General features: G+C 39.7%; 1 protein-coding gene across 1 annotated transcript in view; it reads left to right on the top strand.

Annotated features, from left to right (window-relative positions):
* Positions 1 to 217: 217 nt before the first annotated feature.
* The window catches only part of LOC120916786 (mucin-19-like), a 191,445-nt gene continuing 171,884 nt past the window's right edge, over positions 218 to 19,778 (top strand). Inside the window, exons 1-9 of the mRNA XM_040327723.1 lie at positions 218 to 305; positions 3,283 to 3,315; positions 10,326 to 10,388; positions 12,704 to 12,754; positions 13,182 to 13,232; positions 15,230 to 15,491; positions 17,640 to 17,757; positions 18,505 to 18,589; positions 18,683 to 18,792. Coding sequence (XP_040183657.1) covers positions 233 to 305; positions 3,283 to 3,315; positions 10,326 to 10,388; positions 12,704 to 12,754; positions 13,182 to 13,232; positions 15,230 to 15,491; positions 17,640 to 17,757; positions 18,505 to 18,589; positions 18,683 to 18,792 — 846 coding nt within the window. The 5' untranslated portion in view covers positions 218 to 232. The remainder of the gene's footprint in view (positions 306 to 3,282; positions 3,316 to 10,325; positions 10,389 to 12,703; positions 12,755 to 13,181; positions 13,233 to 15,229; positions 15,492 to 17,639; positions 17,758 to 18,504; positions 18,590 to 18,682; positions 18,793 to 19,778) is intronic.

The raw sequence follows: 19,778 nt of genomic DNA on the forward strand, positions 1-19,778 counted from the left end.
CATAATGCAAACATTCTTGGCCATCCTCTGCCCTTACTAGCCTGGCCACAATAGTACATTCTACAGATTGGCACTGCCAATATCTATTCCCTGTAACTCCGCCCTTTTTTAGTCCAGTAGAATTGCTTGCCCATACCCAAAGCTTACGCTATAAAAAGGCCAACCATACTTTCAACATCTGTTCCTCCTTACAATCCCCAGTTCGGTGACCAGTAACCGGACTGCACACAACATGGGGACCTATAGGGGGCTACTATTATGTATAGGAGGCCTTCTGGTATTTCTTGCCTCTGTCCAGGCACAAGGTAAGTTGAAATTTGTAAATGGAAATGGACTATAATCTATTATTTTTCAATGCTTTAGGACCATTTATATACTGTAAGGGTCACATTAATTAGCTTTTGACTGAAACAACTTGTATTGAAGATGAATATAAAGATTTGCAAGAAAAACATTTAAGGTTTTATATATATATATATATATATATATATATATATATATATATATATATATATATATATATATATATATATATATATATATATATACACACACACACACACACACACACACACACACACACACGTATGCACTAATAATGCTAATGAATAATGTTGTTCCTTCATCCTTTGTGTGATTTTTCCTAACAAAAGATTCTAGTAACAGCTTAACTGCATATTGCACACCATCTTCTAAAGCCAAATTGAACTCCCTTTATTGATTACTGTAATGCGGTCACTCTCTATATATATAAAATAATGATTGTGCCTACTATTTAAATATTCATCTGCTAACTGCTGCTGCAAGGGTTGTGCTGACATCACTAGGAGAGTCACAGAAGCATAACTTTCCAACAGGCACACCATATTCACTGCTCTAATAAACAGCTGTACTGAGGAAGAGATGATGATGTTGATTAGAGCACTGTTTAGTGAAATGTGTTGGACCACAGATATCCAAATCTGTTATATGCTCCTAACATGGAGTTTTTTAAGCCTTGCTGCAGCACTCAGCTGATAAAAAAGAAAAAATAGAGGCATATGTATTACTTTATATGCAGCCTGATTGCCATAGTGCAATTCATTAATGAGGTTCAGTTGAGCTTTAACTTATTTGCACATTATAAATGTGCTTTATGGGGTTATCTGTTAACTATTTAAGGATTTCCCTAAGCCATTTCCTAGATAATGATATTATGGACAATTTACCTAGAAAGAGAGATGCCTGCTGTAGTGCACAATATATAATATTTGATAAAGCAGTGGTCCTCAAGCTACTTGTATCCATTAGTCAATTATTCAAAGCATTGCAAACAATGATAAACAGGATGCTGAAGCCTGTATAAGCAATCACATTTCCGTTTACAAAAGTAAAATCAATTAGAAATTAGCATTCTTTCGGTCCAGACTAACATTTTCAGAGGGCGGTTAGCAATTACATTGTCTATATTTCTTTTAGGAGAGGTTTACCTAAACATGTTTTGTAGTCTTTAAAAAACAAATTCACCAGGCATTGATTTACACAATTCAGTGTAAGTTGTAGCAAATAATTTAAAATTTACTGTGCTAGAAAAACACTGATATTGTCCTTTGAACCAATAACCCAAACACCCACCTATCCACTGGAATGACGTGTGTGTGTGTGTGTATATGTATATGTGTATATATATATATATATATATATATATATATATATATATATATATACGCAATAAACTTCTTGGTGGAGCTCTACATGGGATGAGACTCCCTTTTTATTCCTCACACTCTTCTTCAAAAAAAATTTAAAAATTAGGCCATAGAATAATTATGGAAAAGAAAGCTCTAATAAGCAAATAGATACCCAAAAGACCCATTTACAGATAGCAATTCAGCTTAGATTCCCAGATATTGACTATCATCTAATGTGCCTGTCCTGCGTCAGGTCCTAGTTTGGGCGAACCAATTCACTCATCTCTAGTTCAGTAAAGTCAACTGTGCTAAATGCAATTTTTCTTACCTCCAGAATCCAAAATTATTGCATTCAGTCTGAAATTTTAAATAATAGTCACATTTCTTATCATCGTCTTCCTTATTCTCATTCCTAGAGAGTTCTAGCAGACAAATATAAGACTAACATTGGCAAAAGAGAAAGTGAGAAATTTAGCCAATGAATCTTGGCACACAAGTTTAGTCTTAATACACCGTACATTGAAATTTCAGCACTGGATGACATGTAAAGTACAATAATGACATTTTTGCCTTAAGCGAGCCAATTAAGAAATCTGGTTTTCTATATATTTTTCTAGTCAGATGTCTGGATTACTGTCACTAAAGAACATCCATTTCCTTCCTAATCAAATATTGGCTGGATTAGCCAGATATAAATATGTTTTTCCAAGTATTAAATAAACCTGCAAGGGATTAGTATAAGCTAATAAAGAAGGATTTAGCTCATGCAAAGTTATTTAGAGTAAAACGCAAGCCAAAACCTTTTCTTTTTTTGTTGATAGGTTAGGGAAGAGTAAGGCCGCGTACACACGATCGTTAAACTGATAAGAACGGTCTGATGGACCGTTTTCATTGGTCCAAACCGATCATGTGTGGGCGCCATCTGTTATTTATCCATCGGTTAAAAAAAAGCCAACTTTTTTTAAATTTAATCGATGGATTCCTAACCGATATAAAAAAAAAACATTGTTCGTAGGCACATCCATCATTGAACTTCGTTTTTTTCAGCACGTCGTTGTGTTTTACGTCACCGTGTTCTGACACGATCATTTTTTTAACTGATGGTGTGAAGGCACAACTGGCCATCAGTCAGCTTCATCGGTTAACTGATGGAAAAATCCATCAGACCGTTCTAATCGGATTGACCGATCGTGTGTACAGGGCATAAGAAGCGTTTCTTGTTTTATTCATTGATTGTCCTGTGTCCTAGACAATCTCTTCAAAAGTGACAGAGACAGTAATGAAAAAAAAATATCTTTTACACATACACAAAGGACATGTGGTATCACTTACTGTTGCAAATAGTATTTATTTTAACATATCTATAAACAGTCTATAAACTTATAGTTTATAGACAGTCTATATCTATAAACTTGTTTCACGTGTCCTTGCCCTTTTTCAAGCTCACTAGTTTTACGATGGACCAAAGCTAATGTGTTTAGAATTAATTTTATTTTGTATGTGTAATAATAAGACATTTCCCATATACAGCTTATGCGCTATCAACATTGTAATATTTTATTTCTGATTCAAAAAGCCAACTAAAATGCATTTTGTTCAATTTCTTTTCTAGCTTCTGCTAATCAACAAAAGAAAAAGATTGCAGGTAAAGACTACCTTTTTTGTATGTAATAACAAGGGCAATAAACAGAATATAACCCAATATTGATTATTGTCTTATGTTAACTTTCTGGTAACTGTACTTAGCTGTACTTATGTGGTAATAATATGTAAATCGTTTAATTTATCTGGTGGAATTTGTTCACAATGTCAAAAAAACATCAAAACTGCAACATCAGCATATTGATATAAATGGACCATCCTGCTCTTGTCTTTTCCACTGAAAAATTATTTACTAAAAGTAAAGTTTCACTCTATTTCTCTAGCCCACATGGGATCTGCTCAGAGGTCTTAGAATTTAAACTGTTTAAAGGTACAGCATATAAAATGACATTCTAGCAGTGTATCAAAATCCGCTTTTATGGCAAGCTCTGTAACTTTGCTATGTTTTGGGCCAGATAACAACCTTTTCTCAAGATAGAACCATAATTGGTCATTGTATGGCCAGAAACATTGTGATGTTTCCAGAGAGAGCTGTCAAAGCTTTCTTTTGATACAGTGCTGGAACATCATTTTATTTCTTTACAAATAAAAAACCTTTGTGCAGAGTTTACCTTGGCTGACTGCATTGACGTCCGAGGGGTTGTATTATTTCACAGAAAAAATCTGATAGGTGTACAGTTCATGACTTGGATTCATGTTTAGTTCAATTCTCTAAATCTGGTTTTAATCTGTATATTATAAGTTATAACTAAAAGTAGGGTACTTTAACTAAAATATTGTAATACATCATGAATACTTTTGAACTCAACCTACTTTATTTTTTATTTTTATGTTTAATTAGCTAAAGCTTGCACTTTTTCTGTCCCAAAAGACAGGTCACCTTTCTTAATGATAATTAAGTGCTGAAAAACATAAACACTGTAAAATTCGGAATAATTTGTTATCACTGCTTAAAAATGGAATTAATACTCAAATTCTGAATATTTACTGCTAGCAAAACCACAGTATATAGTCACTACTGATAAAAGAGCCATTACCTTAAATGTGGTGCTCCTTTCTATGTTGCAAATTAAGCTTGAAGCAGACAGTGCTTAAACAATCACCCTGACATGCATGCTGACAGGGGCCAAATACTGCAGGATTTAGCCTTAAATGCAATAATAAACCATACCCGTTCCACACACAGAATATGTAGACTCTGTGTTCATTCTCAAGAATTTTAGCAGCATAATACATGATGATAATATCATTAAATCTATACTTTGGTGAGGGCAAGCTTCTAGGCCACAAATCAAAACATGTTTACCTTAGAGTATATTTTATTCTTATATCTTTAGTGCTATAGGAAAAAATATGCTGGTACATCAAGATTGCTACTTACTGGCTGCAAGTGGTGAATATGAGATATGAATGAAAGCATTCTATATTTACCTAACTACAATTAACTGAAAAATAAACCACATATTACTGCAGTATACAATCCTTTTAATATAAAGATCATTTTTACTGGAAACAAAGTATGTAGGATAGATACATGGGTCCATGTCCTTACCTTTGTTAATGTTTCGAAGCACACAAAGAACATCAAACTCTGAGATCTCTGTAAATATATGCTCAGTGCATCGAGAGTATTGAGGTATGTGGTGAGTTTGGCATAGCGCCAACATTGGAAATTGAACCTGTATTTGTAAGTTTAATGTTCTAGGTTTAGGGGATCCTAAGATGCTCTGAAACATTGACAAACATACTGACATCTCTGTGTAACCCACTTTAAAGGAGAAGTACAACCAAAGCTTGTTTGGCTATACTTTTCCTATGGATCACAGGAGTGCAGTTTGTTTTGGACTCCTGCAACCCATTTTCAGCAAAAAGCGGGCTGAAGTCCGTTCTCTGCTGATGTCACAAAATTTGGTCCAGGCTCTGTGACATCATGACCACAGAGTCAGGATCTGCCGGGTCCCTGGACCAGGGCCGGACTGGGAATGAAAACCAGCCCTGGAAATAATTTCATACCAGCCCCACAGCATAATGTCATTATTTTCTTGTTCATAAAAAGGAAAAACATTTTAAAGCACATTTGAAGAGAGTATTATGTAAAGATATGACACAAATGAAAGCACACAGACTCCGCTGTGCTCCCCCACAAGGGTCCCCACTCACCAGATCCAACTCCCCGCCAGGGCTACACAGCATGTAGTAGGTATATATAGGTATAGTGGAAAAATGGGAAGCCTATACTACATGCTATGTACCCCTGGCGGGGAGTTGGATCTGGTGAGTGGGGACCCTTGTGGGGAAGCACCGGGACCACCGCGAATGCTGTATCAGCTGTATAGGAACACCTTTCCTCACTGCAAGAACCTGCATCCATAAGCCCTGACTGGAATCAATAGAACTTCTCCCACTAGAGACTGTTGTGTTTTATGTTTTTATGTGATCTCCTTCATGCGGTCTTACCGGTCAAACATCATATAGCCTTAGGCTGCAATTGGACTATATACTTTCATTCACTGTATGATTATTTTGATTCTCACCTACACATAGCATTTGTTAACAGAGGCGTACCTAGAGCATTTGGCACCCAGGTCGGATCCTATATCTGGCACCCCCCACCATAACATGTAAAAACACCCCACTGTGCTCCCTGCATCCTTCAATATCTTTTTGTCACTTATGTGTAACCCCTCTCCACAACTGCACCTCTGGACCCCTTTACATTACACAGCACCCTGCACCTCTGGACCCCTTTACATTACACAGCACCCTGCACCTCTGGACACTTTTACATTACACAGCCCTTGTACCTCTGAACTCCTTTACATTACACTGCACCCTGCACCTCTAGACTGCTTTACACTACACAGCCCCCTGCACCTCTGGACCTCTTTACATTACACAGCCATTGTACCTCTGGGCCCCTTTACATTATACTGCACCTCTAGACCCCTTTGCATTTCACAGCACCCTGCACCCCTTTACATTACACAGCACCCTGCACCTCTGAACCCCTTTACATTACACATCCTTTGTACCTCTGGACCCCTTTACATTACACACAGTCCTTGTACCTCTGGACCCCTTTACATTACACAGCTCCCTACACCTCTGGACCCCTTTACATTACACAGCACCCTACACCTCTGGACCCCTTTACATTACACAGCACCCTACACCTCTGGACCCCTTTACATTACACAGCACTCTGGACCCCTTTACATTACACAGCACCGCACCTCCGGACCCCTTTACATTACACAGCACCGCACCTCTGGACCCCTTTACATAACACAGCACCCTGGACCTATGGACCCCTTTACATTACACAGCACCCTGCACCTCTGGACCCCTTTACATTACACAGCACCCTGGACCCCTTTACATTACACAGCACCCTGCACCTCTGGATCCCTTTACATTACACAGCCCCCCATAGCTCTGGACACCTGTATGTTACACAGATACCCCCCTAACAGTTCTGGACCCCCTGCATTTTACACATACCCCCCTACAGTGTAAACCCCGCTACAGTGCAGGTCCCCGCTACAGTACAGACCCCCGGAAAGCCATCTGCTGGGAAGCAGAGGATCAGATGAGTAGAAGTGTTTATTTCACCCCTAGATAAAGCCAGAAAGTAACCCTTGCAGTGCAAGTACAGCCCCAGAGTTGGGCTTCAGGATCACCTCTTGTTTTGGTTACAACTTTGAATTTTTCCGGTATCCCAGTAGGCCAGTCTGGCCCTGCCCTGGACTGACACACGGCACAGCCTCTCAGAGAGAGAGCCTGAGCCGCCTGCCCCCACCCCATGCACAGCTCAGCGCTCCAGTTAGCGAGGAGGGGAAAGAGCAGAGAGCTGTGACTGACACTCACCAGCTCTCTGCTCAGGGAGCTGTGAGAACTGAGTGATCAGTAGTACTTGATCGCTCAGTTCTCAATACATACCTGTATGTTACACAGATACCCCCCTAACAGTTCTAGACCCCCTGCATTTTACACATACCCCCTCCAGTGTAAACCCTGCTACAGTGCAGGTCCCCGCTACAGTACAGACCCCCGGAGAGCCATCTGCTGGGAAGCAGAGGATCAGATGAGTAGAAGTGTTTATTTCACCCCTAGATAAAGCCAGAAAGACACTCACCAGCTCTCTGCTCAGGGAGCTGTGAGAACTGAGCGATCAGTAGTACTTGATCGCTCAGTTCTCAATACAGGGGTGGCGGGGCACAGATGCAGCACTTAGATAAGTATAAATCTACAAAAAAGCCATAACCCAAATTTCACTTTTAACTCATATTTTCCTCTTTTATATTTATTTCCACTACAAGGGTTTGATTTACTAAAGGAAAATCCAGTGCACACGCTCCTATTGGCTGAAATGCGAAATGACATATACCTATGTGATTTCGCGCAGCTGAGCCAACCTGCGGCGGCTGGTCGGCTAGTAGTTAAAATCCACATTTTTTGCAAGAAAATTACTTAGAGCCCCAAACGTTATATACAGTATATTTTTTTTTTAGCAGAGAATCTAGAGAATAAAATGGCAATCATTGCAATATTTAATGTCACACTGTATTTGCACAGCGGTCTTTCAAATGCAATTTTTTTGGAAAAAAGACACTTTCATGAATTAAATAAAAACTAAACAGTAAAGTTAGACCAGTTTTTTTGTATAAAGTAAACGCAGAGTTACGCCAAATAAATAAGTAGATACCCAACATGTCATGCTTTGAAATTGCGCACACTCGTGGAATGCTGACAAACTATGGTACGATTCTGAATACTGTAATAATAGTCAGCACTGAAATGTAGCACTGATGTGCACCGACAGACATCACTGATGGGAACTGATTGGCAACACTGATAGGGACTACTGATGGGCACTGACAGGCATCACTGATGGGCACTGAAAGGCAGCACTGATAATTACAGTAGAGCACTGATTATCAGTGTAGATGTCCCCACTGAGGAATGGTTAGCACGCTGTCAACATGAGATGAAGAACGGCAATAACTGGCATTTCCTATTTTTTTTTTTTTTACTTAATTTCTTTTTATTTGATTTTAACATTACTTATACATCAGACAATTATTTTAACAGGTAACCATCTAGCATTATACAAACAGGAAAAAGAAAGGGAAGACAACATACTATAATCAGTACTGAGCATATTCTTAGCCTGTATAATCAGATGTACCTGATATCTTCTAAGTCTTCTAACCCTGTATCCAATCTCCCCCCCCCTCCCCCCACCCTCCCCCCAACTACCTAAGGGAGCGTACTACCCCATTCGTTCATCCACTAAGCGGACAGGCGAGCACAGAAGAGAGGGGGAGGCCGTCCTCTACCCTTGTCTCTTGTGTCAATGATTTCCTATTTACACTGTGATCAGCTGTGATTGGACACAGCTCATCACATGGTAAAGAGTCTAAGTCACAGGCTCTTTACCGTGATCAGTATTGCACTGTGTCCGAGGGACACGGTAAATCCCTGATCACCACGTTGCATACCCCCATGTACGTGCACAAGTGGACATTTTGAAGGACATAATGTGACGTTCAGTCAGAATGGTAAAGCTACTGCCGGGCCGTCATTCTGCTATAGGCCGAGTGGGAAGGTGTTAAAGATAACAAAAAATAGCTAAAACTAAGGTGTTTGCAGAAACAGAAGTTTACCATCATACCTAACACAATTTGTAAATTGTCCTCTTGTTTTGATTAAAACATTTTGTAACAATTTTTATTAATAACAATCATAAAAATCATTAAATTAAAAGTATGAAAGGTTGTAGAAATAGGTTATGGCTTATTATTTCATGGCATATGTAAGTGACATCATGCACTTTGGTCATTCATTCATCCTATTGTACATAAACATTATACATTCTCTGTTTCCACATTGTTGATCTCTTGATGAACGTGCCCCCATTTAACAGTTAATAAATTACACTACAATTTTGCATCTAAATACTTAAAAACATGTTTTATAGATCTTGTAAAAAAAAAAAATCTTTATAATTCTACATTCCAAAGTGCCTAGTCTTTTTTTTTTTTAATTAGGTAGATGCATCCCTCAGTAGACATAATGTGGCCCACAATACAAATATACAAATAATGCAGCCCCATTGAAGATTTAGTCCTTGCAAGTTTGCTCACTGTTTAATCTCATTTTCAAACACCTGGTACAGTGTATATTCAGTGAGCACATATTTTCTGTAATTATTGTATTGTATTTGCTTTAAAGCAATTTCTTATATTGATTTACAATTGTACATGTTTCTGTTATTGCATTACACATGCAGACTTTTCATTTCCCCTCTGGTGGCTATTTGTATTTGTGTGCATTTGTTCAGCTTCCCTAGCAGACAGGAAAACAAAATATAAAATCTTATCTACACAGATACTCTGTAAAGCTGACCATACATGGTTCAGTTTTCTTTTCATTCAGCCTGGGGGCTGAACAAAAATAAATAATTAACTGATTCCCTCATCCACACATTTGAGATGAATGGAGAAATCCTCCCCACTAAGCTAATATATTCTGACAGCAGGGTGACTCTCCCCGCTGTTAGAACATATAGATCAGTGCTGCACCCTTTTGCCTGCAGCGCTGATCGAGTGGCTTTTATCTGACCGGGTGGTTGAATGGAAGTCGATTAGTAGACTGATTTCTGTTCAACTGCAATGGTCACACATGGCTTGAAATTGAGCCAATCCCTGCTGAACCGGTTGATATTTATTTTGTTCCATATATGACCAGTTTTAGTCTCAGTGGTCAGACCTGACTGGTAGACTTACACTGGGAAAGTAACAATTAAAATACGACCTTTTAAGGCAGGAAGAAGAGTTTGTGTATGTAATGCTCAAATATATGGCATTAACGTACAGTAAATATATATGTTAAATTGTACATAGATAAAGTATTAAAACTATTATCACATGCTCACATGTGTATCATAAGGAAATCAAAATTGCTTCTGTTAATATATACCACCATCTAGAGGAAGAAGAGATTGCTACTAACACAAACATGTTAACACAAAATATATTTTTTTTTTCCTAGATGAAGATTGGGATTCTTTTGATCAAGAATATGGAGCAATTGATGTAGAAGGGTATGAACCAGGTTTGTAACCCCCCACAGTTTTATTTTTTATTTTTTACTTTCTTTTATGTTTTCTCAAAACCTATCGCCTGGCACACACTTTGTTCAGCCCAGATGTTAGTACGGTGATCTCGCTGCTGAGCTTTTGTGTTCCAACAGGGGGACTGCCCCCCTCCCAGAACACACCGGTCAGTGCTCGCAGCCATGGTCTGCGAGCGATGATCAGATTCTGATCAGAAGATGTTTTTCTGGCATGCCCGTTCTACAGAAGTCTGGACGTTCAGCCAGCTTCTGTCGGACAGGCTGCCGTACACACGGGCCAAATGTTGGCTGGTTTCTGTTAAACCAGACCATTTTCGGTCCGTGTGTACCAGGCTTATGTCTGGCCAAAACATATTTTTTGTAGTTTTGAAGAGAGTGGGGTTTTTATTCCTATCCAGACCTTTGTTGAAGAGATTTATTACCCCTCACTTACTATCCCAATGACAACAATTTCACATTAAAGAACGTAATAGAAAACCTCAAACATCAACAAAAACAAATGCAAGATGCTCTTTTTTTAGTAGAGTAGAGAAAGGGCAATACCCCTTTTAGCTGTTTATTGCCATCTTTGTCTTTTATTGAGATTTTCTCTCACTTTGGAGACATATCCTCACACTTGATGTTGTGTCTATGAGCAAAAACATGCAGCGGTCGGTAACCCGCGGGGAGCGATCCGGGACGAGGGCGCGGCTAGAAACGCGATCGCTTCCCAGAGCTGAAGAACAGGGAGAGCCGTATGTAAACACGGCTTCCCTATGCTTTACTGTGGCGGCTGCATCGATCGAGTGATTCCTTTTATAGGGAGACTCGATCGATGACGTCAGACCTACAGCCACACCCCCCTACAGTTGTAAACACACACTAGGTGAACCCTAACTCCTTCAGCGGCCCCTGTGGTGAACTCCCAAACTGCAACTGTCATTTTCACAGTAAACAATGCAATTTAAATGCATTTTTTGCTGTGAAAATGACAATTGTCCCAAAAATGTGTCAAAATTGTCCGAAGTGTCCGCCATAATGTCGCAGTCACGAAAAAAATCGATGATCGCCGCCATTAGTAGTAAAAAAAATAAATAAATAAAACTATCCCCTATATTGTAAATGCTATAAATTTTGCGCAAACCAATCGATAAATGCTTATTGCGATTTTTTTTTATCAAAAATAGGTAGAAGAATACGTATCGGCCTAAACTGATGGAAAAAAAAGATTATATATGTTTTTGGGGGATATTTATTATAGCAAAAAGTAAAAAATATTGAATTTTTTTCAAAATTGTCGCTCTATTTTTGTTTATAGCGCAAACAATAAAAAACGCAGAGGTGATCAAATACCACCAAAAGAAAGCTCTATTTGTGGGAAAAAAAGGACGTAAATTTTGTTTGGGAGCCCGCACAATTGTCTGTTAAAGTGACGCAGTGCCGAATTGTAAAAACGCCTTTGGGCATTTAGCAGCATATTGGTCCGGGGCTTAAGTGGATAATATGTTATGTTCAATACCATATTAATTAATGCAATACTGTAGAGACAGGTGGTCACCTGGAAGTATTTGGGAGATATGGGAGAAAAACTACCTGCTACATAGTGGAGCATTAGAAAGGAACCCTAGAGTAGGGTAAGTATAAAGCCTTATACACACCGGACATAAAGCTGCATTTTGCATGCGAGTTAATGCATGTTCATGTGCATTTATGAGCATTTGGCTTTTTTTTTCTGCCCAAACTCTCCTCTTCTGAACACGCAAGTGGTGGGTTTTATTTTCTACCTCTAAACGCTAAATGCCTGTAAAAGCCTATGTGTTCATTGACACATGGGTTAACATAGAGGGGTGTTAAAAGGCAGAAATAAACCCTGTCAAACTTCTGTAAAAGTGGGGTGTTTGCCTTCCTGTGTGCATGGGGCCTAAGAGGTTTGAAAGAAAAGCAGTTAGGAAGAAGCAATAACTGGACAGCACAGGGGAAATTCAGAAGAACCATTGCGTGTTCATGCACCAGGCAGGGGAAACGCAGGCATTCGTTTATTGTGATGTGCATAAACGTTTAGCCCCCCTGCAGATGATTAGGTATTTAAAGTGAACACAGGTTCACTTTATTCACCAAGCTAAGTAAACATTTTCTACTCCTTTGGTAAAATCAACTAATATCTAGTAAATAGGAGGCAGAGGGGTCACATAAAATGTTGAATAACTGAACCAGCAAATAAGTGTGCTTCTTACCTAGCTGTGTTCTTTTTTTAATATACTGAATGCAAGTCAACTTTCTCTTACCCAATTTGAAAAGTGTATCTTTACAAACAGGAGACCAAGAGCAAACTGAAGAGACTCAGCAAGAAACAGAGCAGCAGTCAGGTAAGAGAACCACAAACTAAAATTGTTTAACACTGGTACTTTTAAATGTACACAGCAATGTAGGGCTGGATGGTGGTTAATGATATGGCAGTTTACATTCCTTATTTACAGTAACAAGGGATTACCGAGTGTAATTCGGGGGCAGGCACCATTCTTCAGAAGTTTTAGATTTATATAAGTTTACATACAGTGACCATAACACGCTAAATGTCAGCTGGTTTTGTACAGTAGGTTCTCTTTCAAGTACGTTTTTTTGTCGTCACCATGAGATCTACATGAATAATTGTGTAGCACAAACTCTAAAGTAATTACACGTACCATATGTTTTGGGTAGCGGTGTATTTTTTTTCCTTAAATTAACTAATGTATTAAAAAGTAACTTTTTTGTTTAATTTCATGTACTGACTGTATGTATTTCAATTTACAGAGGGAAGACCGAAGGTTAACCTCATTACGTTACCTTCCCCAGTCTATCGAAGTAAGCATATATAGGAAAAAATAAAACACATGCCTATGTTTTTTTATATATTTTCCAGGTGATGGTCTAGATCTCATGGAGTTTTGACAAAAGAGAATTATTAAGTGTAAAGAATAGAAATACATGTTCCTTTAAATACGCTCCTGTTTTAAAGATGCTTGAAGTGGTTCTAAAGCTGTTATTTTATTTTTTTTACCTTAATGCAGTCTCTACATTAGGGTGAAAAAACCTTCTGTGTACGGGATCACGGCCCCCCATACTTACCTGAACCTGATCTCAGTCCAGCACTGTGCATGAGAACAGCATCTCTCTCTGCTCTCTCCCACTTCACAGGGCAGATTGATAGCAGTGGGAGCCATTGGCTTCTGCTGCTGGAAATCAAATCCTATGACATGGGAGTGGAAAGTCCGGGCAAAGCCCCACTGCCTGAGTCTATGGATGCAGGCAGTGGGTCTTGGGAGCAAGCCTCCACAAGCAACCCCCTTAGCAAACAGCCTGCTAGGGGGGTACTCGGAAGGGGCAGGAGCCAGGAGTACCAGTAGGAGGACCCCAGAGGGGCTGATCTGTGCAAAAATATTGCACAGAGCAGGTAAGTATGACGTGTTTGTTATTAAAAAAAAAAGTTTAAAAATCACTTTAACAACACTGCCATTTAGATATTGGTATAAAAAATGTTAAGCTATGCAGAACTCTATGCAGATTCAAAAGGCTCAACTAATGCAGCTCTGTATTAATACAATATTAAATGTATTGTTTTTTTTTTTAATGCAAGCATTGTGAGTATGTAAATTCCACTAGTATAACCCTCTTGCAGCCTCTGTACAGAAGAGCTCAGAGTGTAAGGCCTCGTACACACGACCGGCGGGCGAAACACATCGTTTTACTCGTCAAGTTCTTGTTAGGCTTGTCGAGGAACTCGACGAACCAATTTTCTCCATTCCCGTCGAGGAAAAAGAGAACATGCTCTCTTTTTGGCTCGTCGAATTCCTCGACCGTTTCCTCGCTGAAAAATGTACACACGACCGGTTTCCTTGGCAAAAAAAATCTCCCACCAAGTTTCTTGATGGATTCTGCCGAGGAAACCGGTCGTGTGTACGAGGCCTCAGAGGAAGAAGCAACACAGAGGGTTGATTTAGCAAAGGCAAATAGTCTTCGCTTTGGGACATCACACTTTGTAAAGGAGTTTTCTACTTGTACTACTTTTTGGAACAGTTGTAATATCTTCAGGATGTTGTTGGTAGTCTGCTTGTTAACATTAATTGACTCTTCAAAAGACAAGACCAAACAGCATGTCCAGTAAGCGGGAGTTTTATTGAAAATCAAAGTTACCGGTGGTTACAGCGGTTTATGAATGCTTTGATGCTCCATGTGCCTTATAACTAAGCGCTTTGGTGTGAAAATGGTAAACATGATCTTTGAATTTCTTTAAAAAGGCCTGATCTTCAGATGTGGTGCACGACCTTGTCTTTTGAGGAGTTTTGCACTGTACTTCAGTAAGGCAAAGCTGTGAAGTCAGCAGCTTTCCAGTGGTGGATGCAAGATAGCTCAGGCAGTAGCAGATTTGTTTACAGCTTGGCAGATAAAAAAGGCACACATTAATGTAGCTCTGTCATCACTAATAACACAGTGTTATTTTTTAAATGCAGGCAACATAAGTACCTGAATTTGGCTTGGTATCAGCCTCTTACTGTCCATTATACAGCAGAGTTCAAACAGGCAGAAGCAGCACAAGCAGCCAATCATGTGTGCTTCAGTACAAGAGGAATACTGATAGGAGGAAGAAGCATATCAATAGTACTTCACTGTCTCAGGCTCAGGGTGGGTAGGGAAGTGCAAGTGAAACTGTAGCCGAGAAAGATCAGGTTCCCATGGCATATCTGGATGGACAGAAATGCAAATCTGATTTGGCTGGTAAAACAATTTAGCTGTTTAATGCAACTTGCCTGGAGTTGCTGTTTAAGGCAGTACAATAAATGTTTATTTGTGTGAATCTACAGGTCTGAATCCCTCTCACAACATGAGGATTTGCAGCAGTTTTGGAAACTATCATTTCAAGACCTTCGATGGTGACATCTTCCATTACCCTGGTCACTGCACCTACCGGTTTCTGTCTCACTGCCAAACCAACTATGAGCAATTTCATGTCATGATTAGACGTGAAGTTCGTAAAAACAACCCTATCATCGTTCATATTAGCATAAAACTGGAAGGCCATTCAATTGAATTGGAGGAAAAACGTGTCACAGTGAATGATCAAGAGTAAGTTATTCACTATTGCATTTTAAGTTACAGTTCAGAAATGCGTACAGGGGTTCACAGTGTATCTGGTTACTGGTTAGTACTTCCATTATTTTCATTTAGGCAGTGCTGTACTGCACACATCCATCCCACGCCCTGTTCTCTTTAGACTGGTGATCTTTGTACCACAAAAATACAGCCTGATACAAAACTCACAAAACAGCCACCAATCAAACTCAAACATACCTTTACAATTTGAAAGAAAATGGTGATAACAGGAGTAGGGAGAGAGTGTTACACAGCACAAAATTCAGGAATTATACTCCTAGAAAACAATTGAGGTAATTTCTAGATTCTTGCTGGATCCTTACTGCAGTTTATAACACATATGAAAGGAAAAGTGCATGGTAATTGTACCAAACCAGCCTTCTTTTCCCCAATGGGTTCCTATAACCAGCTACTCGAATACCTCAACTCTGATTCAAAAATAGAAAAACATCATCTGAATTCATGTTGAATTGGTTTAGACCACATTGTTTTTCCTTTAATAATCAAGCATAATTGTACTTTTCCCCGCTTCTCTTTAGCGAGCATTGCTAACTGCAGCACTGTAGTGATAAGAAAGCAGGTGGACATGTTGCACTGCTGTACAGAGACTGCTGCTCTGGCAGAGAAAGCAGTGGTCCTTAGCTGTGGTCTCCTCTCTGTTATAGGACTTTTTTCGCTGTGGCTAGGGAAATATTAGTGTAGCGCCTGTGTACTTTTCAGTACAGGTGCTATGTCAAATTTAGTGGGATGAGAGAGTTATTTGCTCTCATCTATGTTGATTTGTCTAAATTTGGCTGGCGCCAGCCCTGGATTGACCTGTGGGTTATTCTGTGCTCCAGAAATGTAGTTCCATCTCTGAGTGGCAGGTGGCGCCAAAGGGGTCCAGGAAGAGCCGCTTTTCTCCAGCAGCCAATTAGAGGAGTGTTTCCCTCGCGGGGCATGCTGGAGAGGGTATTGCTGTGGCAGGCGCCATTTGGTGGGGTTCTTTGTGGGTTCCTGGTTCCAGGTGCGGCACCCACCTTTAGGGTGTGCGCACATCACGGGCCCCGGCGATATGGCCTACCAGGCCGGGGCGCACGTGCTACGTGGAGTTCCTGACTCCGAGCCCTCATGTCCCGGAGCAACTGATGCTACAAAGGGGCCCCAGTGACTTACTGGGTTCCCATCTCTTGTCAGGGGGATCCCAACTGAGTTGTGCTGTTCGGTGGGGAGTCGGTCTCAGGTGAGCCCAGAGGCAGGTGATCCAATAGGACTCAGACAAAACCATCGGGGATCTGGGTAACCGGACACTGGCAGGTTGTATGCTGCAAACTGTCAGTCGGTGACCCCAAGGATAAGAGGGAGATTCAGGCAAATTATTGACTGGGAGGATTCGCTCTACCATCCATGTTCTCAAGTGCTAGGCCTGTGGCAGAGGTCTCATCACAAATCCTAATTCTATTGGAACCAAGTCGGTGGCAGAGACTTGTTCCTTCCCGAAAGTCCTAAGTGACGATCTGGCTGCCAGGCCTGTGAGAGGGACCTGTCCAGGGGCACATTACCCACTTCGGCTGAAGTAGCGACGAGGAAAGAGTTGCTATTAGAAGCAGGACTGCTTCTGTTTATCCATAGGCCTGAATCTGCAAGTTCTCCTTTCACCAACCTACTTCTATCTACCTCAGTTGACTGTTGGTCATGTTGGACCAGTAATACAGCATAGAAAACGTCACCCTGCTATCTGGACATTCCGTTATTGCTTCTCACCATCATCATCATCCCTAGACATATCACAGAGGTAACATAATTATGCCGATCCCAAATCTAACCAGCGGCTCCTGAGGGGGTAGTGCTAGATTAGGAAAAATAAACAGCAGTAGCAGTTAATTACAGGGCTGTAGTGATGATAAAGAAGGATGTCAGATGACTGAACGGAGACTGCTGGTTTTACATAGGGAGCAGCATTCCTTTGTGGCAGCCTCCTTCCTGACATAAGGGCTGTATCAACATTAGGAAAATGTACAGCAGTGACCCTGTTAACAATTATCATTTGATTAACCCTATTTATAATTTTTTGGGAAACCACATTAGGCTTTAGCAAGGGTACTTTCAGATTACTAATCTGTATTTTTTTTTTTTTTACAGGTTGGACAGTCTACCACACAGCATAGACAATATTCAAATCTCAAAGACTGGGTCCTATGTGAGACTTTCCTCCAAAATAGGTTTTGACATGATTTGGAATGAAGAAGATTCACTTACGGTAATTAAAGAGAGTTTCTTCAATGTGTAAATTTCTTTTAATATATTCTCCTATGTGTAATTCTGTGTTCCATCTACACATATGTCTCAGCATAGTTTTTCTTACACTTTGAATACAAAGGTGTATGCTGTTTCTGAAAGAAAAGTGTCTTGTTGCCTAAAGCAGCAATTCAGATTTCAGCAGATTACAATACATCTACTAGGTTAGTGTTCTTTAAAGTTACTCTGCCACAGGGGCTGCTATTGCGCTAGTTGTCTGGCCCAGAACAAACACGCTGTAAACGAGAGTCAGAAAAAATGGTAGAATCACTTACCATTCAGTGTCAGTGGTTTAAACGGCAGCATCAGCATGACAGCCAGGAAACTAGCATTCTCAAATAGACAGTTGCACAATCTCAGCCTCTATAGTCACTCATGAAGCGTCCCATTAAGATCTTTAAAGGGCAATTTCATTTAATGAACAATTCTCAATTTTATTAGAGATGAAGAAACTACAACCCCTTCGTTCCCAACATGGTATTGAGTGGGGTGCTATTTGTGTCCCTGGCCTGTGATTTTTCTATATATTTGTAATGGGCAATTACTGCAGTATTCTGCCCCTCACTTTCAGGCCGGCACACACAGCTGCACCAAGTGGCAGTAAAGAATCAGATGACTCCACTTTAGAGAAATATTTTAGATGGAGTTCTTTAATACAGAGTTATTTGACATCCATTCCTTCTTTAGTCAATTATTTTATTTTGTTTAGGTGGAACTGAGTTCAAAATTTGCTAACCAGACTTGTGGCCTCTGTGGTAATTTTGATGGTGTGAAAAATGAACTTGAATTTAACAGTAAGTAAAATAATGTTTTTTTTTTTTTAATGCAGGCCATAATAACATTTATTGCTTTGTATGACACTATGCAAACCTTATTGTATTTTTTAGATGCTCCATTAAGTAATATTGAGTACGGAAACCTTCATAAAGTACATGAACCAGAAAAGAAGTGCGAAGACTCCAAAGAAGAAGAAAGGGAAAGAACATGTCGTATAAATGTAAGTCTCTAGGATTCCTTACAGAGTGGTAACTTGATGACTTAAAGTACAACTAATGGATACTTTATGTCACTCACAAAAGTACAAAATTCAGTTACTTTGTGCTACTCAAGCATTAAGGGTAAACAAAATCTTCCTTTACCTTCACCCAACTGAGCCAAATCCTCTTTTATTTCTGTCTCACACATTCCCCCTCCCAGACACTGAAGCTCAGAGTGGAAGGAACAGAAACAATGCTGCCGATTTAGAAAGCAGTGGGCAGGACTAGTTGGGGCCAGGTGATGACTGACAAGCTGCAAGCTTGTGAATAAGCAGTGACAATGCTGATAGCTGCACCCCCTGCAACATTGTTTCATCCACTGTAGTGTAAACAGGCACAGCCTACATGAGAGTGGCAACTCTGCTCTGAATCCAGGAACAGTGTAGCATTGTTTCCACATGATCATGGAAATCTGCATTATATGGACTTCACTGTCAGGCTCAGCAAATATTTGTGAAGCTTTTCAGAGGGACCAAGAGAAAACAAAGTCTTGATGCATTTATAATAAAGCACTAAAGCAAGTAATCTTTTTGTAATGGGATGAAGTAGATCTACTTTTGAAAACAACTGCAATATTAAAAACAACATGCTCAGTCACTGTCAGCCTGTAACATTGCTTAGTACTTTGGTGTAAATAGTTTCACCAGTACCATCCTATGTATCATATACTATATCAGTTACCGGTAATACAAATTGTACTGTATTCCAGTGTCTCCCAACTACAATTTAGAATGTAGCTCATTGTAATAGTGGATTTTTACTATATACAGTACCTTGGATTGGAAACATAATTTCTTCCAAAAAACATGCTTGTAATCCAAAGCACTTGTATATCAAAGCGAATTTCCCCATAAGAAATAATGGAAACTCAGATGATTCTTTCCGCAACCATTTATTCATTGTTCCTTCAGTTTATAGTCCATATAAAAACATTATAGCAATGTGA

Source organism: Rana temporaria, chromosome 11, assembly GCF_905171775.1.
Source record: "Rana temporaria chromosome 11, aRanTem1.1, whole genome shotgun sequence".
In the NCBI taxonomy this organism is placed as follows: Eukaryota; Metazoa; Chordata; class Amphibia; order Anura; family Ranidae; genus Rana; species Rana temporaria.